This window comes from Sarcophilus harrisii, chromosome 2, assembly GCF_902635505.1.
Source record: "Sarcophilus harrisii chromosome 2, mSarHar1.11, whole genome shotgun sequence".
NCBI classification, from domain to species: Eukaryota; Metazoa; Chordata; class Mammalia; order Dasyuromorphia; family Dasyuridae; genus Sarcophilus; species Sarcophilus harrisii.
In genome coordinates this window covers 53,404,056-53,428,036 of record NC_045427.1, presented here as the reverse complement: position 1 = coordinate 53,428,036, position 23,981 = coordinate 53,404,056, and the positions used below count along the sequence as shown (strand labels likewise).

At 40.3% G+C, this 23,981-nt stretch overlaps 1 protein-coding gene across 1 annotated transcript in view; it reads left to right on the top strand.

Moving 5' to 3' along the window:
• The first annotated feature begins 8,598 nt into the window (after nt 1-8,598).
• Nucleotides 8,599-23,981, top strand: part of LOC100922348 (hepatocyte nuclear factor 4-beta-like) — a 72,371-nt gene continuing 56,988 nt past the window's right edge. The window contains 2 exon segments of the mRNA XM_023495082.2: nt 8,599-9,236; nt 9,415-9,551. Of these exon segments, the coding sequence (XP_023350850.2) occupies nt 9,437-9,551 (115 nt within the window). The 5' untranslated portion in view covers nt 8,599-9,236; nt 9,415-9,436.

The following is a 23,981-nucleotide window of genomic DNA, read 5'->3' as shown; positions in this document are numbered from 1 at the left end:
GTTGAAATGACTCATCCAAGATTCCCATAACTAGCTGGAAGCAGAGCCAAAGGTTGAACTCATGTCTTCCTATTCCCCATCTATCTTTTCCTTATCGTCTTGTAGGGAGAGTAACTTATACTTCCATTAATTCACATAACTAATCCATATGACCTCCCTTTGCACACCCAATATTCTAGTCAAGCCAGACTACTCTACATTGTCTCTCTCCATGCCTTTGTACGGTCTGTCTTCTAGGTTCCAAAAGCACTTTCTCTTCACTCTCTCTTCTCAAAATTCTTGGGTTTTCCCAAGGCTCATTTGAGATGCTACCTTCTATACCACCCTATTTGGACATGCTCCCTCTACCCCCAATTATTAGTGCTCTCTCAGTCCTCAGATCATGTTGCATACATATATTTTAACATGTATAACATATTGGATTACTTGCCATCTAGGGGAGGGGGTGGGAGGAAAGAGGGAAGATTTTGGAACACAAGACTGAGCAAGGATTAATGCTGAAAAATTATCCGTGCATATGTTTTGAAAATAAAAAGCTTTAATAATTAAAAAAAGTTATATATTGAGTTGCCTCTGTCTATGTTATATTCCCTCCCCTCACCCAGAATGTAATCCCACTAAGGGCAAGAATTGCTTCCTTTTCCTTGTATCCACATATAATAGCAGTGTTTTGTTCACTGAAGGTGTTTAATAATATTACTTGCTAGCTTGAAAATTTCCTCTCTTTTTATTTCTCTCTGTGCGTGTCTCTCTCTGTCTTTCTCTGTCTCTGTCTCTATCTCTTTGTCTCTCTGTCTCTGTATCTCTGTCTCTATCTCTCTGTCAGTCTCGGTTTCTGTCTGTGTGTGTGTCTGTCTGTCTGTCTGTCTCTCTCTCTGTCTCTGTCTCTGTCTTTGCTCTGTGTGTGTGTGTGTGTGTGTGTGTGTGTGTGTGTGTGTGTGTCTGTCTCTCTGTCTCTCTCTCTGTCTCTCTCTGTCTCTGTCTCTCTCTGTCTCTCTTTATCCTGCTTTTCCAACCTGAGCTGGTTCACTTCTTACACAGTGTGGTAGTAAGTAGTCCCCTGATCCTGGGGAATCACTGTGTTATTGTTTGACTTCATACGAACACCCATCAGCTTAATCCACTGAAACTCAGTACTCCTGAACTCGTGATCCACCAGCCTCAGTCTTGCTATTAGCAGGGATTACAAGCATGTCTGACCCAAAACAAGATATTTTGGAGGAAGAGTATGTTTGAGAGAAGTCAACAGTAATCGTAAACCAAATAACATTAGAATTTTGCAAACCAAATGTGGTTCGTACTGTTGAAAAAAAAAAATTTTTTTTCCAGAAAGGCTACATATATATTAAAGCAAACATTTTAGGCAAGTGTGGTGAAACATGAGAGTGAAATTTGCTTCCCCACCCAAATAGCAGTTACATATTTCTCATTATTCCTGGTGACAAGTAAAGTTTATGATATTGACACTGGAGCAGGGCGTGCCTGCTTTTATATGATTATCATTTATAGCCTTAATGGTCTGACCACCTTATCTTTCACAAAACTGGGGGTGTCACTAAGGAACAAAGTTCAGCCAGATTTCCCAACCAGCACCTCCAGAAGGACCAACACATTTGCCCTTTCAAGTCCCTCATAATGAATATGTTTCAACTCCAAGAATCTAGGAAAGCACCAAGGAACAAGATGGCCGTCAGGGCACTGAGAGCGTGGAACCCTTCAGCTCTCCAAAGCCTCTGGTAGAAAAGGGATCATCTTCTTGGAAAGGATATAAATGGAGAATTTGAGATTGTCCTTTAATATGTCATCTTTCCCATTGGAAAGTAAGCCCCTTAAAGGCAAGAACCATCTTTCTTCTTGCTTCTATTTGTATTTCCAGGACTTAACACTTACTGATGCCTTTACCTATTGATTTGGTAAGCAAATAGAGGAGAAATGGCAATTTCCAATCCCCTCTCTTTCCAGAATAACAATAAAAGGTCCATATAAGTAGAGATCTCTGTTCCATTCCCTATTGTGTGCAGCTAGTTTCATATGGAAACAGATATAAGACATTTGTGGATCACACTGTGGTTTCTTTAGTTAAATCGTTGTGGATCATGTCTTAGGAAGCCTAATATCTGGCTATTAAGAAATAACTGGCCTTGAAGTCAGGAGGACCTGAGTTTAAATTTGACCTCAGACATATACTTCTTAGCTGTGTGACCTTGGACAAGTCACTTAACCCCAATTGCCAAAAGAAAGAAAGAAAGAAAAAGAGAGAGAAAGAAAGAAACAGGGAGGAAGGAAGGAAGGAAGGAAGGAAGGAAGGAAGGAAGGAAGGAAGGAAGGAAGGAAGGAAGGAAGGAAGGAAGGAAGGAAGGAAGGAAGGAATTAGATAAGTAACTGTGTTTCCATTATTAGCAAGTTCTTAGATGTTATAGTGCCATTGGTCAAGGAAATTTTCTGTGACATAGTATAGGAGGCTCCTGAACCTTTCCATTGGATATTTAGGTACAATGTTCTTTGCCAATTCAACTTGACAAACATTTATTGAGCACCTACTATGTACAAGGCTGAGAAGCAACGTGGCACAGCGGCTAGAGGGCTGACTTCAGAGTCAAGAAGACTTGAATTTTCAATGAGAAAAAAATGGACATTCAACGAATTTGCAGATTTTCAGGATTTCCTACCAACCAAACAGAAAATGTAACATATAAGAGTCAATATGAAAGATCAGTTTTAAGAAACTTAACTTAGACTAACTTTAAATATGGACAAATTGTTTATTTTTTTAACATGGGAAAATGTATTTTTTATGTTTAAGATTCATATCAACAATAGGGTTACTCAAAAGAAAATAACTCAGGTTATACACATGGGGTTCTTCGTTCTGAAAACCTACTCAAATTGGGAATGGGTTAAATAGGCAAAACTATTTATAATTATGAAGAGTATAGCCCTCTCCAAAATTTATAAAGAAATAAGGAGAGAAAGATGGGCAGATGGGGAAGCAAAGGGTGAGGGAAGAAGACAAGATTCTTGGGTGAGGGGAGATTAAGCAATAGCAAGGCAAGTTATAGAGCAGAATTTAATTAAAGAGGCAGCAGGGATAAGAAGGCCTGAATTCAAGTTCTTCCTCTGACATGTCCCAGTTATGTGACCGCAAGCAAGCCATTTTATTTCTCTGTATTCTAATGCGCTAAACTATAAAGCAGGAGCTGACATCCATTGGTGGAGAGCTTTTGCTCACTGGGAGTTCTCCACACCAAAGAAATCACAGATTTGGACCTGTCCCCTCCCAAAACACACAAAACATTATTCTGGGAAGATCTCTAGAATTAGTAAAGGAAGAGGGGGTGTCCCTTCTTTGAATGCTGTGGCACATCTGCCCAGCCATTCTCTGGGAATTCTTTGAGGGCAGAGATTATCCCTTTCTACTGTATATCCTTAGCACTGAGCCCAGTAATTAGCAATCATTAGGTAGTTAATAAATGTTTAATGACCAATTGACTGACATAATTTGATCATAAGGATGTCAATGATCCAATCATTAGGCTTAATGGGTTCCTGAGAGCTTCCCTCCCAGCCCCACTTCTTACTCATTTTATGTGGGAGGGATTTGGGCTCCAGAGATAAGATTCATCTGAGGACCCACAGAGGAAATAGCAAAGAATAATTTAAACTGAGGTCCTTTGATACTAAAGGCAGTGTTTGATCCATTAATGAATCCATTATGTCTATTCCTCCATACTGGTTCATGGCTTTCAACACAATTCCTTAGTCGATCAACAAACCTTTATTAGTGTCTGCCATATACCAGACACTACACTAAGCCTTGGGAATACTAAGAGAAGCTTCCCAAAAAAGCCTGGCCATTGTCATCAAAGAATACATATTCTAATGGGATAAAAAACATATTAACAACTATATATATGTAAAATGTATACAGGGTGAGTGGGAAGTGATCTCAGAGGGGAAGGTACTAGCAGCTGAAAGGGAGGGGAAACAGGAGGAAAGGTGAAATGTCTGCCTTAGAAAAAGATGGAATTTGAGCTGAGTCTTGAAGGAAGCCAGGAGGCAAAGGTGAGGAAAAAGAGCATCCTGCACATGAGAGGCAGGCAGCCCATAGAAAGACAGAGTTGGGAGATCATGGAACAATAAGCAGGCGAGTGCCACTGGATTGTGGAACCCATGGTGGGAGGGGAATAAGGTATAAAAATAGAAAGATAATTAGAAGTAGGTTGTGAGAGGCTTAAAAGAAGGCATTTTATTTGCTCCTCAGCCATGTCTCTGGATTGAAGGTGATGCTAGACAAGATGGTCAACATTATCTCCTCTCCTCATCCCCATAAAATCAGGCAGCTGAGTAAGGAGTCTCCAAAGGAATCATATACTCAAAGACCCAAGATGTTCTTAAATCCCCTTAGATTTTGGAATCTAAGGTGGCTCTGAATTCTTTTCAGATTTATAAAGGAAGAGCTTCCTGAACAGATCAATTTAATTCAATTCAATTATTTCAGCAGGCACAGACTTCACACTTATGTAGCAGGTACTGGTGACAAGGACAAAAACTATTAAGAAGAGGATTTTGAAGTGTCATCAGTTTTCAGGGGGAGGAGAGCAGTGCCATAAAGTAATACACAGCCCAACTGAGAAGTCTAGAGTCAATCAATTGATTTCCTCTAGTGGCCCCATGTTGCCCCGCCTTTTCGGTCCCATGTCATGATTAGTTAATGGTATAAACAAAAGCAGTGGTTTCCTGCTCCTCCGACGTGTCAGGGTCATGAAGGTGGGTTGCCACGTGTCCCATGTCAGCTTTCCATAGCTGTTTCTCAGAAATGGGATCAATCAGTATGAAGCATCAAGTATTGCCCTGATGACATCAGGATTTCTGTACAGAAGCTGAGATGAAGATAGTACTGCTGAAAGCCTTGGGGGCAGAGTCCAGAACATAAATCCTTATCTCACCTAAGGAGCTTCAGGATTATTCACGCAGAGCCAGGCTAGGGCTGACTGATATTGATGAGGGATTAGAACACTGTGTTAATGAGTACAAAAATCATGGATTCAACTCCAGCAATTGTGGGGGGGAAACCACAAGTTCCAGGCAGAAAACATAGTTTGTTAAAACCCAGGCTTCATGTATTCATTCAATACATTCAAGAAATTGGAACAATTATTTGCTTCCCAGGCAAGAACTAATAATGTAACTTTCTAAATGTGTATTGTTAGAAGAGAGAAGTTATAGATATTTGTATAAAACCAGCCCCGGAGCAGCTAGGTGGTGCAGGAAATAGCCCACTGGCCCTGGAGTTAGAGGACCTCAGTTCAAGTGTGATCTCAAACACCTGACACATACTGGCTGGATGACCCTGAATAAGTAAGTCACTTATCCCTGATTGCTTCACCCACACACAAAGTTATCTAAACCAATAAAGCTAGCCTAATTATAAGCATTTATTTAGCACCTATTGTGTACTCAGTGCAGTTAGGTGGTACAGTGGATAGAATGCTGGATCTGGAGTCAGGAAAACTTAAGTTCAAATCCAGTCTCAGATACTGTGATCTAGGGAACTTGCTTTACCCATTTGCCTCAGTTTCCTCATCTGTAAAATGAGCTTAAGAAGGAAAGAAAACCCATCAAAATGGGATCACGAAGAGTCAGACACAGCTAAAAAACAACAGCAACAGCAATATGTACCAACTGTGTGCTGGCCTCTTGGAACAAAAGGACAAATATTAAGAAGATAATTAAAATGCTTATTTTGCCGGGGGAAAGAGGGTCGAATTCCATTTTTCCAGCTTCCACTCTTCACAGTCCTTTGCTTCTGTCTAACAAACATCTTCTTTTCTTTCTGCTTTATTTGCTCAATGGTCAATCACCTGAACAAAAGCTGATATAGAAGCTTCTTATCTAAAAGCCTTTGGCTTCTGAGATCTAGAGCTAGAAGGCACCTGAGAAGTGTCATTGTCCGGCCCTCTCATGTTGTAGAGAAGGAACCTCAGTTTCTGGGAGAGTCATTGGTTTGCCTAAAGTAGCAGGGAGAATTCAAAACAGTAAATGTTGAGGATACAAAGTAGCAGAGAGAAGATTCCACCCAGAACTTTTGATGGAAGGCCTGGATTCAAATCCTAAGTTTGTCACTTCCTAATTTTGTGACCCTGGGTAAATAATTTCACCTCTAAATGCAGTAATCATGTGATCTCCAGAGAGTAACCATTTTCATCCCGGAGGAATGCATTTCTTCCCCAGAATAATCAAAGATGGAGCAAGAGAACAAGGGTTGTCACACTGAGGTTGAAAATGTTTCCATTTGTCTTAACCTCCATTTAGATAATTAACGATCCAAAAAGGGAAAAAAAAAACCAAAACAACAGAATGGTATTCCAATCATCAGGTAGGTAGCACAGTGGATAGAGTGTTGGTCAGGAAAACCTGAGCTCAAATTCAGCCTCAGACGCTTCCTAGCTGTGTGACCCTGGGCAAGTCACTTAACCCTGTTTGCCTCAGTTTCCTCATCTGTAAAATGAGCTGGAGAAGAAATGACAAACCAGACCAGTATCTCTGCCAAGAAAATCCCAAATGGGGTCACAAAGAGTCAGAGTGAAAACGACTGAACAAAAATCACAATGATCATAATTATGGCAGATAAAGCTAAGGAAACCCTGAGTTCAAATCCAGCCTCAGATACTTAGTAGCTATGTGACCTTTGTCTGCCTCACTTTACTCATATGTAAAACAAGAATAAAAGCATCTATTTCCTTGGGTTCAATGAGGCTCAATGAGATCATAATTGTAAAGTGCTTCGCAAAACTTCAAGTGCTACATAATGCTAATTATTATGGTAATTACACATGGAAAGGACCCTTAGCAAAGGCCATCTAAAATTAAAATTCCTTGATGAGAAAGATAAAGCTTGTTCCAGGTCACACAGATGGTAACAGAATCTGAACCCAGGTCCTTTGGCTTTAAATCTAGAATGCTTTTCAGTTTGTCACGCTGCCCCTTTAATCCCATCTCTGACCTCACCAACCTGTTATAAACACTGTGTGGCTCTTTAGCAAACCAGTTGTTGGGTCCACACTGCCTGGCTACAAGTCCCGGACCGCAGCATCCCTGCAGAACTGAAGCTAAAGACCCTCTGCAAGCCAACGGAGGCTCGTGGCTCCTGAGTGGACTCTGCCATAGATTCCAAAGAACACATTAGGAAGGAGGGGAGGCGGGGAAGAGGTGCCCAAGGAACTGGAGAGCTGAAAAAAGGGCTGTCCACATGAGAAATAAGTGGAGGATAAACCTGGAGGCCTTGTTTGTTTGAACTTGGAGAAGAGCCCAGCACGTTAAGGACCCCCTTTGGCAAACTCACAGTGAGATGTGGACAGAAATGGACAGTGTGAATGGGTTGAAATCTGCATTACTGGTGGGACTATGTATTTTAAGATGTTCACAGATTCTTTGGAGTCGTTTTGTACATTATTGTGATTCAGTCGTTTCGATAATGTCCAACTCTTCATTATCCCATTTTGAGTTTGTTTGGTTTTTTTTTTGTTTTGCAAAAATATTGAAGTGATTAGTCATCCTTTTCCAGTACATTTTATAGATGAGGAAACTGAGGCAAACAGGATGAATTGACTATCCCAGGATCATACAGCTACTGAGTACCTGAGGCTGGATTTGAACTCAAAAAGATGTCCTCTTGATTCCAAGCCTGGCACACTGTGCCACCTCGCTGCATATGGATAGATGGATAATCTGGATAATCAGACAGACAGATAGATGATAGACAGACAGACAAATGATACATAGATAGACAGATAGAAAGATGGATGAATAGAGACAGAAACAGAGAGACAGAGGTGGGAGAGAGAGAGTGAAAGAGAAAGAAAGAAAGAGACAGACAGACAGACAAAGAGAGACAGAGATAGAGACAGAGAGATAGAAACAGAAACAGAGTCAGATACAGAGAGACAGACTCAGACCGAGACAGAGACAAAAATAGAGAGACAGATGAGATAGACCCAGACAAAGACAGAGACAGACAGACAGACACAGACACACAGAGAGAGACAGACATACAGAAAGAAAGAAACAGAGATAGAAAGAGAGAGACAGACAGACAGATGGGTAAGAAAGACAGACAGAGACAGACAGAAAGACACAGAGAAATAGAAAAAGACAGAAATAGAAACAGAGGTAGAAAAACAGAGAGACAGAGATAAGAAACAAACAGAGAGACAGAGACAGAAACAGAAACAGAGATAGAAAGAGACAGAGATAGCGAGACAGAAACAGGCAGAGACAAAGAGAAAGAGACAGAAACAGAGATGGAAAGAAAGACAGAGATCCACAGACAGAAATAGAAGCAGAGCTAGAAAGAGAGACAAAGAGAGAAAGAAACAGAAACAAGAGACAGATAGACAGAGACAAAAACAGACAGCCAGAGACAGAGAGGGAGAGGCAGAGAGACAGAGACAGTGACAGAGACAAAGAGACAAAGATGAAGAGAGACAGAAAGACAGAGACAGATAGAGACAGAAACAGATAGACAGGGAGACAGATGGGAGAGACAGACAGACACAGAAACAGAGCTAGAAAGAGATAGAAAAAGACAGAGACAGAGATAGAGAGATACAGAGAGAGAGCCAGAGACACTCAGAGAAAGATAGAGACAGAGACAGAGATAGAGTAACAGAGAGACATTCTAACAAAGAGTGCAGACTAAATGATCACCAAAGTCCCTTCTAGCTCTGACCCCTTTGGGTCTTGTGGATTTTTTTTAAAGTATTCTATGATTTTTAAAGTTTGGAAACCCTTGCCCCAGATGTGACCATGCACAATTTGAAAGGGGAAAGGCTCTCCATCTAGGAGAGCCTACCAATCAGCTTATCAACAGTAATGTCATCTAGAAATATGGACTAGCATTTTAAAACCTTCATAGTGCCAGTGAAATGATTTAACTTTGACCCTGCTTATGACAAAGCTAACTGATAAATCCAGTAGGAAAAAGGCCGGAAGCCCCAGATGTACAGAGATAAAAACCAATGTTATCCCCTGGGATTCTTCCCCCAATGCCCACCAGCTTGGCTGCCCAGGAAGATGCTCTGGCAGAGAAGAAGGTTAGGTTGGTCTTGCTCTGCACTGTAGGGCCAAGGGCCTTTCCTTTGGGCTCAGCCATAAAGGACATTGTATTGAACCAAGAATACAGCCTAAATCGACTGACTTATCAGTGTCCCATAATCCCGAGGAGACACCATTCCCAGGTAGACCGAGCTAGGAAGATAGAAAGAAAAACAGACCTCATTCTAGGAGGGGAGGGGAGGCCAGGCCAGAAAAAGGGAGGGAGCTAGATAATGATTTGTCATTTGGGAGGCCTAAGGCCAACGTTTTTCTCCTGACTAGACCTTGGTTGTGATTGACACCAGGCTGTTGTGTTCTTAGCCCTGGCTTTTGACAGGTGATCATGACGCTTCACGAAACCATAATGGATATGGATATGCCAGATTATAGTGTGCCCCTGGACTCTTCTTACACCATGTTAGAGTTTGAGAACCTGCGGGGGTTACCCACAAACTCAGGTGAGTGACAGGCTGAGTTTTCCCTGGATTTTGCTCGACCGAATCCCCTCTTGAGCCCGAGAGCAACACTTGGGGAGATGAATTTGTATTTTTAGTTGGTTCAGCTACTTAAGTAGCCCATGAATCTCTCCAAGAGAGAAATCTTGGCTAATGTGTGTATCAATATTTTTACTAATTAAGTAAAAAAAAAAAAGTCAATCTTCTTTCCTTAAAGAACTTTCTAATGTTTTATCAGCCCCATATTTAGACTCAGAGAATATGGGTTCAAAATGCCACTACTACTTCCACCCAATAATTGTAGAAGCTTCTTAACATTTCTGCATCTCAATTCCCTCATGTTTGAGATTGGTTCAGATCATCTCTATTTCCTCTCAACTCTAAAATCTGTAATTCTAAAAGTTTGCATCACTTTCTGAGCTCCTCATTTGTAAGACGGCAACAAAAGTAACTATAGTCTTAAATTCACAGGGTTGTGGGGAAAGCACTTTGTAGACTTTAGCGTATAATAGAAATGGGAGGTTTTGTACTTATGGTTTTTGTGATCTTAAATCAAAATAATGACTTTTTGCAATACTGATTCTGAAATAGACTAAAATTCTGGTGACAGAAAAAAGAAAAGAATCATAAAAAGGTGTTGTTTAAGCAATTGATTTTACTTTATTTTTTCCACTTAATTATATTTTATTTTTTCCAATTGTATGTAATTCAACATTCATCTTTGTAAGATTTTGAGCTCCAAATTTTGTCCTTCCCTCCCCTCTCCCCACATCAGCAAGCAATCTGATATTGGTTGTACATGTATAATCATTTTAAGCACATTTCCATATTAGTCATATTGTAGAAGAAAAATCAGAATAAAAGGGGAAAATCAAAAAAAAAAAAAAAAAAAAAGGTGAAACGCTTTGATCTGCATTCAGCCTCCATAGTTCCCTTTCTGAATGTGGATGGCATTTTCCATCCTAAATCTATTGGAATACTGCATCGCTGAGCAGAGCTAAGTCTATCATAGTTGATCATCACACAATCAACTGTTACTGTGTACAATGTTCTCCTGATTTGAGCAAATTATTTTATAAACTACTGCTTTCTTTTGCTGGCCACATCCGGTCTTCTTGAGGGCCTTCTATGAAACACAAAGAATGATGTATTTGTTATTTACAAAGTCAGTGAATTGGAACATAGAACCTAGCCCCATGAGGAAAAGGCAGAGTGAGGGAGAGACTGAGACTTTAAGCAAATGGTATTCTCATTTTGTGCTAGTCAATTAGGGTACTATCACTTTTTTTTTTAATTTTATTTTTCTTTATTTTTTTGATGAAGCAATTTGATGACTTACCCAGGGTCACACAGCTAGGAAGTGTTAAGTGTCTGAGATCGGATTTGAACTCAGGTCCTTCTAACTTCAAGGCTGATGCTCTACCCACTGCACCACCTACCAGTCTTTTTTTTTATTATTATTTGATGAGAAATATGTCCCTCATGGGGCTGGGGGTTGCTAGGAGACCCCTGTGACATTAGGCAAGTTGCTTAGTTCCCATCCTGGACCTCCGTTTTCTCATATTTACAATGGGGTGGGGGGAGGACCGAAGGAACTCTTCTCAAAGGTCTTGGACGTATGTGATTCTACGTCTCTTTACCGTCTCCAGTACAAACTGTCAGCGTTACCCAGTGCCCATCTTTCTGCCTCCCGGGTTCTCCTTCCAAACCGTTACCGTGACATTTGGAGAAAAAGTGGCTCGTTTTCATCAAGTGCACAAGTAGACCCAAATCCTCGGACTCCGCCGACCCTCGATTCCTCCCCGGGGGGATGGGTGGGGGAGCCAGGGGGGAGGGGCCTAAAATTGACAGGATCTCGATTCTGAACTAGGTCAATGCTAACCTATTTGTCCCACGGTTAATGAGTAACTTGCTACTGCAGAAGGGGCTGTTTTGAAACGTGTTTGTCTTGGGCTAGAATCCCTCTGCAAAAGTTGGGGGGCCGGGGGGAGGGGGGAGGAAGGTTATTAAAATAAAATTTTAATCCACTCTGTGGCTGCAGACAGCAGGTCCCTCCACGGAAGCTGTGAGGGTGGGTGGGGGCACTCCCTTCTCGGTGGGGACCGTGAGCTTGTGGGGGTCCTTAAGGCCTGAGGTTTAGCTCCAGAATTGCCACCAGTGCTGGGTGGCCCTAGGAGAACATGGAAGGGCTCAGGCTTGGGGGGCGAGGTGCCGGACTCTGTTTTTATGATTATTTGTTGTTATTATACAAGAGAGAAAACGCCTTGTACACCAGGGTTTCAGTCATTAGGAATCGTCAATATTTTCAGCAAACACACTTTCAGAACCTCCTATGTGAGGTACTGGACAGCTCTGAAAAGGGTGCAAAGATTTAGAAATGAACACACACACACATTTACACACACACACACACACACACATTCTGTGTTTTGAGTTGTGTGGTATATGTATACACACAGAGCACACTAGGTATGTATAAGTGTGTATACTATATGTGTAAAATGTGTGCAGACGTGTATCTCTGTGCGTATGTATATATGGCTGCATGTGTATGTATGTATATGTTCATATTCTCATTTTGTCTAGTCAGGATACTATCACTTTCTTTTTCTTCTTTTTTTTTCTTTTTTTTTGCTGAGGCAATTAGGGTTAAGTGACTTGCCCAGGGTCACACAGCTGGGAAGTGTTAGGTGTCTGAGGTCAGATTTGAACTAAGATACTCCTGACTTCAGGGCTGCTGCTCTATCCACTGTGTCACCTAGCTGCCCCTTCTTTTTTTTTTTTCTTTACTGAGTATAATATATAATCCAGTAAACTAGAGGCTTTTAGAAGACAGGAACTGCCTTTTGCACTCCCAGAACTTAGCAAAGTGCTTGGAAAATAGCACACATTATACATGAATACGCACACACATGTATGTATAATATATATGTTTGTATATACATGCAATGTATATATACACATATACATATATGTACACACATAATTTAGTTTAAATCATTGATTTTATATATGGGGACACTGAGGTCTAGAATGGGGAGCTGACTTGTCCAACGTCCAACATTTTTGGTCTTGGTTCTGGAACTGTGGTTCAAGAAAGTCCCTGTATGGAAACTCCTTCCACAAATGCAAGTATGGTAACCCATCCATCACTTACTATAGAGAGCTGCATAGGACACTAACAATTAAATGATTTGCACCACCAGTATGTATTGGAGCCAGCACTTGACCCTAGATTATATCACAAAATTATAGAAACTCAGAATTAAAAAAGACCTTGGAGGCTATCTAATCCAATCTTTATTTGAAAAGAAATTCCTCCATCATCTTTTTTTTTTGGGGGGGGGGGGGGGAGGGCTAAGTGACTTGCCAAAAGTCTGCTACAAGTATGTGTCTGGGGCTGGATTTGAACTCAGGTCCTCCTTACTCCAAGGTTGGAGCTCTGTCCACTGCAGCACCTATCTACACCTATCGTATTCTTTTTTGAGACTGAGTCTCCTTATCGCACCCAAGCCAGACATAGAGCTATATACTCTGTATTTTGAGTTGAGTGTGGCATGTGTATACACATAGCACATTAGGTATGTATATGTGTGTATATCATAGTATATGCATATGTCCTCTTGTGGACTCTATCTCCCATGGATCAACATGGGAGCTTTAACCTGCTTCATTTCCAACCTGGGCTAGTTTACCCCTCCTAAGGCAGATTTTTGGGTCCCATTCCCAGAAGATCATCATGGATTTCCAGTTGGCATTATCCCCATTACAGTTCAAAACTCCTGAACTCAAACAATCTACTAATCTCAGCCCTCCAAGGAATAGAGAATATAGGTATAATATTACAAGATATTATAAACTGGCTATAATACTCTCATCAAATCATTGTCCAGTTTCCATTTGAAGACCTCCTGTGATGGGGAGCTCACAGTGCCCTTCAGCAGCCCATTCTTCTTCTTTAGACAGCTTTATTTGCTAGAAAATTGCTTTTCACATCAAGCCAAAATCTGTCTCTCTTCAAATTTTATCCATCATTCCTACTCCTGTCCTCTAGGGCCAAAGAAAATCTGATCCTTCTTTCACATATTAGCCCTTCAAATACTTAAAGACAACTATCATTTCCCTACCTACATCTCCTCTTTGAGCATTCTCATTTCCTTCAGCCCATCACTGGATGGCATATTCTCCAGTTCCCTGCAACTGTAAGAAACCAGTCACAAGATCACAAGCTTAGGATTGGCAGGGACCTCAAAGGATATCTAGTCCAACCTGTACCTAAGGATGAATTCTCACTCTGCAACGCTCCCAATAAATGAACAGTCATCCAGCCTCTGTTTTTTTGAAGATCTTAAATGGTGCCCAAAACCAATGTTCCTTCTACTACTTCACAATCAGTCAAGAAGATAGAACTGAGGAAGCATAAAGCAAGAGCGAATATTATAGATAATCAATGTTCTCAAAGGTCCAAGAAGGGAATCATTAAGTGGTTTCATGGAAAATGTTGGCTTTGATTAGTAGAATTTAGCTAAAAAATAAAGGAAACAGAGAGAAGGTTCCAAACAGGAGATGGCAGCTAACAGAATTGTGAGGAAGAGGAAAAACATTGTTGGACAGGGTGAGCTTGGGAAGATTTCACCCAGGAGGTGGGATCATAGTTGGGCTTTGAATGGTAAATGGAATTTGAATAAATGGAGAAGATGTAGGAGGGAAACATCCTGAGTGAAGGCACAATAAGGGTCTCTACCTGTTCTCAGATGGAATAAATAATTGAAAAATCATTTATTAAGTGCTTACTGTGTGAGAAGCATAGGAAGAAACAAAACAGAAAAATCAAGACATTCTCTGTTCTCAAAGACCTGATATTGCAATTAGAGGAGACAACAAAAAAGAGGGTTTGACTACAGGGCAGATGGCAGGGACCAGAAGTCCTAAGAGTTAGTCCATCACTTAGTCTAATGGCAACGGCCACATTGTCCATAGGTTACAGTGACAGAATCAAAGAATAGCAGGATCAGAAAGGACCTAAGAGGACATCCTATGTAACCCAACCGCCTCATTTTACAGATGAGGAAATAGATGCTCGGAGTAAGACACTTGACTTTTCCAAGGTTACAAAAGTAATTAGAGGTAGAACTCATAATTAAACTCAACTCTCTGAACTTCCAATCTGGTATCCTTTCTAACTGCTGAGATTTTTCTACCAAAATTCTAGCCTGCCCCCTGAATACCACACCTTCTTACAAATGGCTTTCCTAGTTCTTGGATCTACCTTGTGACTTCGGTCTACATAATTTAATGGAAAGACCATAGCCCTATATTAGAGACTCCAAACGTGGATTGAATTGAGTTCGGTTAGATTTCTGCTTCTGTGGCTTGCTACCTGTCTGACATCATCTCTGTAGACCTTAGTTTTCTCTTTTGTCAAGGACTATACTAGATGATGTATGTCTCCTTCCATTATAAATCTGTGACCTTGGAATCAGTTCATTAGATCAGTAATCAATGGGATCATTGGCTCCCTCAGGGTATAACTTGTTCATTAAAAAAAAAAATCATTGGTAGTTGGACTATTTGTTCAACAGGTTTTGTTTTCCCTTTTCCCTCTTTTCAAAGTGGGGGGAAGGTAAGAAGGAGAAATAAGCAAATGCTTGTTAAGTGAAAAAAAATTCATTGAAAAAAATATTGTTTGGAGTTAGGCAATCTGGAGATGAATTAATTAACCATTTGTATGGCTGTAGTATGGTCATACAGCTCCTCTGTGCTTTAGTTTTCTCCTTTGTAAAATGAGGGAGTTGAATAGTTGATCTCTAAGGTTCCTTGCTGCTTAAAACCCTATTCTGTGTCTCCATGGGAGAAGGGGGGAGGGGGAAAGCAAACAAAATAAAGCAAAAAACATGAGTAGCTGGAAACTGGGAAAAATCCAACTAATTAGATGGTGTATTTTGGTTGTCACAAGATATGTGCAGTTATTTGACAGACTATACCTTCATTCCTTCTTGGTAAAGAGGGAAGAAATAATATTTTCCAACAATCAACTCACAGTGATTATGTTGCTTCTTGATGTGATCTGAGGCTGGGTTTTGTTGTTGCCATTTTTGTTGTCAGAATTCTCCTGGTTTTCCTTCTTCAAACTTCCAGAGATCCGATACCTGAAGCATTGAGTTTAGTTACCGTATTATTAAATAAATGTAGACAAAGAGAATCGCTTTATCAGGGATTTGGCTAAAATAATGAAGGACCCTTTTCGGATGCTATATGATCATATTGGGGCAACTACAACCCTCCAGGGATGAGAAAGTCAAGAAGGGTTCACTCAAAACAGATCATAAAACCATGCACTGAAGCTAGATTTCTTCCTGAGACCCCAGTGACTCTAAACCTTTTTGACTTTAACTGAAGGTGGGTTTCTAACGGGTCTTGTGTTAGAGGCAACAACAACTATCGAATGGGGGTAGTGACTTAGACCTATATTACTATGGAGTATAATCATTCCTAATGATGAGACATTAAGAAAATATTAATTTCTGTTTAGTGTTTGAGTTCCCACTTTAATGGAGATTTCAATCCTCTATTCAAGAAGGAAATGAATTAGGTTTTAGATAGAGTTCCATACAAGATGAAGTTAATAAAAAAAAAAAAAAGACATTTAAAGAGGGTAAGCTATAGTTCTCTTGAAAATTCACTTATGTTGGAAAACTGAATCCCCAACCCATACCAACATGAATAAACCGTGACTGGGCAAATATTACTCCTCCCTCTCTATGTCTCCTACCTTTAAAATGGGTGAGCCTGTAACCCTCCTTCATGGTCACCCCCAGTAATGGCTTTTTAGAACTCTTGGCTGGCACAACCTATAATCCAGCTAATTACAAGTAACTTCCAGGAACCCTATAATTACATCATTTGATATTTTAAGTGAGCCCACAGCACTGGTTCTGTTTGCAAACAGAAGTGCTATAAGTGGACAGAGGCAGGGCCATTTTATGGGGATATGCTAAAAAGCCATGAAGGTCTCCCTTTAGTTGAAGGGAATCTTTGTCCAACATTTTTTTAAAAAGAACTTTCCATGGGTCCCACTGCCAGGGTCTTGGAACTGACTGACATTCCTTAAGTCCTCCTTGGCCACTGGCTGCCTCCTCTCCCCTCCCCACCCATTGAGAGGTCACCAGCTGAATCAGTAGATGCTGGGCCAGATGACACCCAGGGGAGATGTAGGGAATGCAATTGAGCGGCCAACTGTTTGATATTCTCTGGTCCGATTTCTGGATGATTAGCTGTACTCTGGGCTCCTCATCCAGATGTGCTGGCATCTGGGACATGCAACTACTTGGTGATTGCCCCTCTAGAGGCTAGAGCAGTGTTTTCTGGGACCTTGCTGAATATTTAGCTTTTCATGGAATATCATCCCGGAAGGGACCTTAGGCACAATAGAGTGCAATGGTATCAAACTCAAATAGGGAATAGGGCCACTAAGTTTATGGGGCCACATATTGACTTAGAAAACCATCTACGAACATTATCTCTGTTGTACTGTTTTTATTTATTTTGTTGAGTAATTTCCCAATTATATTCTAATCTGGTTGGACAGCCTGTGGATATGATGCCTTTGATTTAGTACAATTTTCTTGTTTCACAGAAGAGAGAAGAAAGGGTGACTTGCCCAGAGTGACAAAGATAGTTCAATCTCCCTAGAATATGGACTTGAGGTGAAGTCTCTGCTTGCAAGTTCTGCTTTTGGGGGGATAGAAAAGGAAAGAAGGAAGCAGAGGACTTAGAAGTGGACTAGCAGGCCAAAGAACCATCTTTTGGGGGGAAAGGCCATGCAGAGTAGATTTAGGAGCCAAAAAGCTACATTAAGATCTGGATTCTCTCTGGAATTTGCTGTATATTAGTGAGGATCCCCCCCACTCCAAGTAAGTCTCCATCTGCTGTCTGACCCAAGTCTCATCTGAGATTACCTCATCCTTAAGTCTTTGACCTTTCTTTGTATTTTCAGTGCTTAGCACATTACCTTGCACATAATAAGTGCTTCATAAATGTTTGCTATCGACTAACTAACTAATGGACTGGTATAATTGAAAGGGGAGTCCGAAGATGGAAGCCAAGCCTCTTGCCCCTCAAGTCAAGGCTCTTACGGCACTACTATCTAATTTCCCCTCCCTTTTCAGTTGGGGTGTTGAAGAAATGGAGTCAAGATATGTGAATCCTGTCACATTGGAGATGTATAACCTTAGACAAGTAACTTCCTCTCTGTCTGTGTTTCTCCTTTGAAAAACGAAAGGATTAGGCTAGATTAAGGGCTTTTAAGCTGGGGCTCAAGATCTTGTTTGAAAAAACATTATGAGAAGTGTATTTCAATACAGTTTTTTTCTTTGATATCCTATGTATTTTTAAAAACATTATTTTGAGAAGGGGTTTATAGGTTTTAGGAGACTAACAAAAGGGTCCAGGACACAAAATAGGGTAAGAACCCTATGTCTAAACAATCTCCAAAGTTCTTCATGGCTATGGTATCTTTTACAGCTCTTGATAATTTATAAACAGCTTTCTTTCATTATCTTGTTTAATCTTTGCCTTGTATATAGCAGTGTACATATATATTTATACACACACACACACATACATACATTTTATATATAGCATGCACATACATATACATACACACATATACACACTATATATATAGTATGCACATATATATACATACACACATACACACACTATATATATAGTATGCACATATATATACATACACATATACATACACTATATATATATAGTATGCACATATATATACATACACACATACATACACTATATATATAGTATGCACATATATATATACATACACACATACATACACTATATATATAGTATGCACATATATATACATACACATATACATACACACACATATATATATATATAGCTCCTAAGAACATCCCTGTGAAACAGGAAGGGAGAAGACTCCATTTTATAGCTGAGGGAACTGAGGCTTGCTCAGAAAGTGGAGGGGATTTGCCCGGAGTAACATGGTCAGTGCCAGACCCACTCAGGCTACCTCTCAGATGGAATGACCATCAGGTCCATTGTTCAAGACTGGACATCCTGATGTTTGTTGATTATTAGATCATTAAGGACAAGGGATCTGCAAGAGAGCCAAGCGATCCCCGTGAATTACACAACTTGGGATTTCATTGGCTTTTGGCTTTCAAATTCCTTTTAAAGAAACTTTTTAAAGATCATGTGCTTATTCTTATTTGAAGCAGATGTTTGATCTGCTGGCTAATTTTCCCTTCACACCCTAGTTCCTCTAGCTCTTCCAGTTTAATTAATAGGGGGCAAATCTTGAAAAGTATGCATCCTTACTCCCGGGCCTCCCCTTTCTATTTGGCCATGGAGCTTCTCACAAAAGATAAGTAAACTGTTCTGCTGACCAACATTAATATAATCAATCAATCGGCAAGTATTTATTAGGCCCCTGATGTTTACCACGCACGGTGATAGGGGCCAGCAATACAAAGACAAAAAATGAAACAGACCCTGTCCTCAAGAGTTTACATTTAATCCTGCGCACACATAAAAAATGCAACATAACAAATAGCTAATATGTAGCGCTTTAAGATTTGCAAAACAATACACACATATATACATATAGCACCTATCTCTTAGAGTTGTTTCAAAATATGTATACATATATGTGCAAATGTATATATTTGTATGCATATACAGCAATATTTTCATACTATGTATACATATTATCTCATTTGATCCTCACAACAACCCTAGAAAGTGGGTGGGTAGGTCCTGTTAAACTATCCCCATTTTACAGATGAGGAATCAGGGCCCGGGGGGGGGGGGGGGGGGGGGGGTGGTGGTAAACGACCTGCCCGGGATCATATAGCAAGTGTCTGAAGCAGAATTTCAACTCATCTTCCTGCTCCAGATCTAGCACCCACTGAGTATTACCTAGTTGCTTCTGATGAGCTTTTGCTATTTGTCCATCATTCATTCACTTGTCTACAAATAAATTTTAAAACCTCAACCTATTTATCTTGACCTTGAAAACCAAAATGGCACGTCCTCTTGTCTGTCTCCTGAGATGCTGGAAAGGAATCCTCAAAATATTGCTACTTGCATTATATTAAAAATTAAAACAGTGAAGAGTGAAGAAGGCTGAAAGAGGCAGATGGTAGAAGTTGAAGGACCAGCCCCAGCAATCATGGAATCAGGTCCATCTCTACTTAGCTTTGCATTTTACAAAATATTTCCATCACAACAACCCGATGTGAAAGGAAATGAAAGTGTCATATTAAGTTGAGTTTAAGTAAGTGATGGGACTTCCTGAGAGTTTCCCATTTGGGGGGAGAGGGAGGGTTGTAAACCAGAATAGAAGCTGGGTAGATTGGTAGCTAGAGCACTAGATCTGGAAAGAAGGACACTTGGGATCAAATCCAGCCTCAAACTCTCACTAGTTATGTGCATTTGGGCATATCAACTAATCCTTGTCTGCCTCAGTCTACTCATTTATAAAAGTAGGGATAATAATAGGATAGTTGGGAGGATACAATGAGATAGTAATTATAAAGAGCTCTGGACACTCACTATATATAAATGATAACTATTATATCATTTAGACTCCCAAGCTCAAAAAATGAATATCATGGAATAAGATTGTTTCTCAGGGAGGATTTTCAAAGAAAGAAGAAGGAATGGCAGGGAGGGAAAAAACGGGGAAAGAAGACAGCATCAGTGTTGTTAAGTGACTCTGTGATTCCACCTATAGTTTTCTTGGCAGACACTAGCGTAGTTTGCCATTTCCTTTTCCAGCTCATTTTACAGTTGAGGAAACTGAGGCAAACAGGGTTAGATGATTTGCTCAGGGTCACACAGCTAATTTCTCAGACTAGATTTAAATATTAGGTCTTCCTGACTTCAGACCTGGCACTCTATCCACTATCACCTACCATCCCTAAATCACTTTATCTGGTTTTCTCATCTGTAAATTGAGAGGATTGAATGAGATGATCACTAAGGGCTTTCCTAAATTCCACATTCTGTCACTATATGGAATGAGCTCCAGTTTGAAACCAAATGTGTCTGAAATCCATTTTGAAAGCAGAGGGGAGAAGAGATTCCTAAAAAGGAATAGTTGTCAAAATCCCTATCTCATATCAAATATGTTTCATCTAGTGACCTTACCCAAAATGAATTACTGGGGTTTGACCACAGTTAGTTGATCTCAACTGGCTTTTAACTTAACTGGGTAACATATGTGAGAAGTGGTTCTAGGAGTAGACATTCTAGTCTTTCAAGGGCTGACTCTTGACAAAATGGTAAAAGCCAATATTGAGAAAGCATTATGGAGTGATAGAAAACAGACTGAATTGGAATCCAGATGCTTGGGTTCTATGTAGGCTCTGATTCCTTATGAAACTATAGGAAGGTCATTTCTGAAACCCAGTTCTACTCTCTATAAAATGAGGGGAATTTGGACTAAGGGTTCTTTTACATCTAACATTTTTAAATTTCCTTGGAAATTTGGCCCAGCCATAGTACCCTAGAAATTGTCTTAGGCTTCTATGTGCCTTTCCTAGACATAGACCTGCTCACATAATATATTAATCCCAACTTTTCCCATAGAGAAGTCCTAGGGGGAGAAAATGTGTTGCTACAATTCAGTTGAACTAACTTTATTTTTTTTAATAGCCTTTTATTTACAGGATATATGCATGGGTAACTTTACAGCATTAACAATTGCCAAACCTCTTGTTCCAATTTTTCACCTTTTACCCCCCCACCCCCTCCCCTAGATGGCAGGATGACCAGTAGATGTTAAATATATTAAAATATAAATTAGATACACAATAAGTATACATGACCAAAACGTTATTTTGCTGTACAAAAAGAATCAGACTCTGAAATATTGTACAATTAGCTTGTGAAGGAAATCAAAAATGCAGGTGGGCATAAATATAGGGATTGGGAATTCAATGTAATGGTTTTTAGTCATCTCCCAGAGTTCTTTTTCTGGGCATAGCTGGTTCAGTTCATTACTGCTCCTTTGGAAATGATTTGGTTGATCTCGTTGCTGAGGATGGCCTGGTCCATCAGAACTGGTCATCATATAGTATTGTTGTTGAAGTATATAATGATCTCCTGGTCCTGCTCATTTCACTCAGCATCAGTTCGTGTAAGTCTCTCCAGGCCTTAGTTGAACTAACTTTTAATAGATGTTTGCTTTTCATAAGAGACCATGTGCTAAAAATATAAAGATTAAAAATTATATAGTCCCTGCTTTCTAAGAGCTTATAGTCTTTTGGGGGAGGATATGACTTGCACACAGACAAGTATAGTATAGGGTAGAATATAAGGAGATAAAAGGAGAAACCCAGAAGAAGCATTCTAGGAAGACATCTGTGTAGCATCTTGAAAGCCCTTAAAACACTTATAGAGTGCCTTTATGGCCACTAACTCGTTTGGTTCTTAGGTAATTCTTTGAACAGACAGTGGCTATTGTGATTTCCATTTTGCAAATGGACAGAAGCTCAGAGAGATGTGACTTGCTCAGGGTCTCAGAGAAGCCAACAGAGAGACAGAGTGGAAGGTCAACTGAATGTGGTGTCGAGACACCAGGATTCTAATGCCAGTTCCCCTACTAACTATTTCTGTGATCTCAAACTAATGGTATAGTATAGTAAATTCAGAAGATGTGGGGTCAAATATCAATTCTGCCACTTACATTCCTTTTCCTCCCTAGATCTCAGTTTCCTTAATTACAAACTTATGGGACTGGATTGCAAGGTCACAAAGATACCCTCTGTGTACATTAGTGAGAGATGTGACCTAGGTTTATGGCTACACTGCTATGTTTTGATTAATCTTGCTCTTGCCTTCTATTGAGTAAATGTTGTTATTATTCTTGTTGCTACCTTTTATTGGGTAAAGGTTGTGATTATCCTTTTTCTTGCCTTATCATTAAGTAAATGTTTCCTGTTTAAGGGTCAATGATGTCAGTGTGACTGATTTTGTGTAAATAGGAAGCACACTAATGGGGGCTCAGGCACTCCATCTGTGAGAACTAGAAATGTATTCCACCCCACCTCCCAGTAGACTTTTCTAAAAAGCAAAAGAACCTAGATTTAAACACAGGTCTTCTGACTTGCCATAAATGAAGTCGCCTTGGTTTTCTGGGCCATACATCTCACTTGAGAGCATATTTCAAAAAGCCACCATATTTGAGGATACCACCTGCCACATGGAAACCAAAGTACAGCTACGATTGATTCCATTTGCTCAGACCTGATGGGAACATACCTATTTCAAAGCCCTTGACCCAATTACCCCAGCAAAAATCTTCTGCTACTCAAAGAGCTTCCAAAGTGGCAGGAACCAGTTGTTGTTTAAGGGGGAAAGGAGATGGAGCTGTGCTGCAAGAGAGCATTTAAAGGGCCATTATCAAAGTAAATCAGCACTTTAAAGCACTTCCCCAGGTTCCTAATGACAGCCTGCAGTTCACAAGCCAAAATAAAATTTGAAACCAAGTTCCAGTAGTCTACCATCCCCTGCACTCTGGGCCCTTTTGGCTTGGCTAGGAAAACAACATTCTTTGAGCTTAGAGTCTGACTCTCCTCCATCGGCCAAGATACTGTTTGGCTTTGGATTTCAGGCAGGTTGGAGGAGGGGATGGTCAAAGGGGAGGGAAAAGAAGGGGCTCTCCTGGAAATTTCCTATTAGATTAGGTCAGGCAGCCTCCACCCTTTTACCCCCTCCCCCACACTGTGGTTTGTTTGTGACAGTGTCTCTTTGAAAGCAATGGAAGCCTGGTGAAAAAAATCTGGGTAGGGCTTTAGAGTTTAAATGGGATCCTCTTCTAGGAAAAACAGCTGGCAAGAGCTGCGTTCAGGTAACCTTCATTCCATGGCATAGATGCGGTCCAGAAAAATTGGGTCTTGGATAAATGTTGATTTGCCCTCCACTTGAATAATAATACTGGCAATGTATTCCCATAGGAAAATTTTCTAATTTTGGATGAGAAAAGGGTTAAAGAGCACCATGGAAAGATCCCTGGACTAAGAGTGAGGAGACCTGGGTCTGGGTCATACTAGCTATGGGATGTGGTATAAATTATTTAAACTCACCGGCCTCAGGAAAAGTAGAATATTAAACTAGGTGGTCCCAAAGGACCCCTAGAGATCTAGATCTGTGATTCTTTGACTCCTGAGTCTCCAATAGTCCCTCTTCCTTATAGAATCATTCCTTCTCTCCCCTAACTCCCCCCCGCATAAAGGATAAAATGTAAACTTCTTAATTTGGTTATTGAAGTCCTTCCTAACTACTTTTTCAGCTTTGTTTCACTTTATTCCAATGGATGGGTCACATGATGGATTCCAGTCAAAGTCATCCTACCATTTCCTAACTTTACCCAGGTCA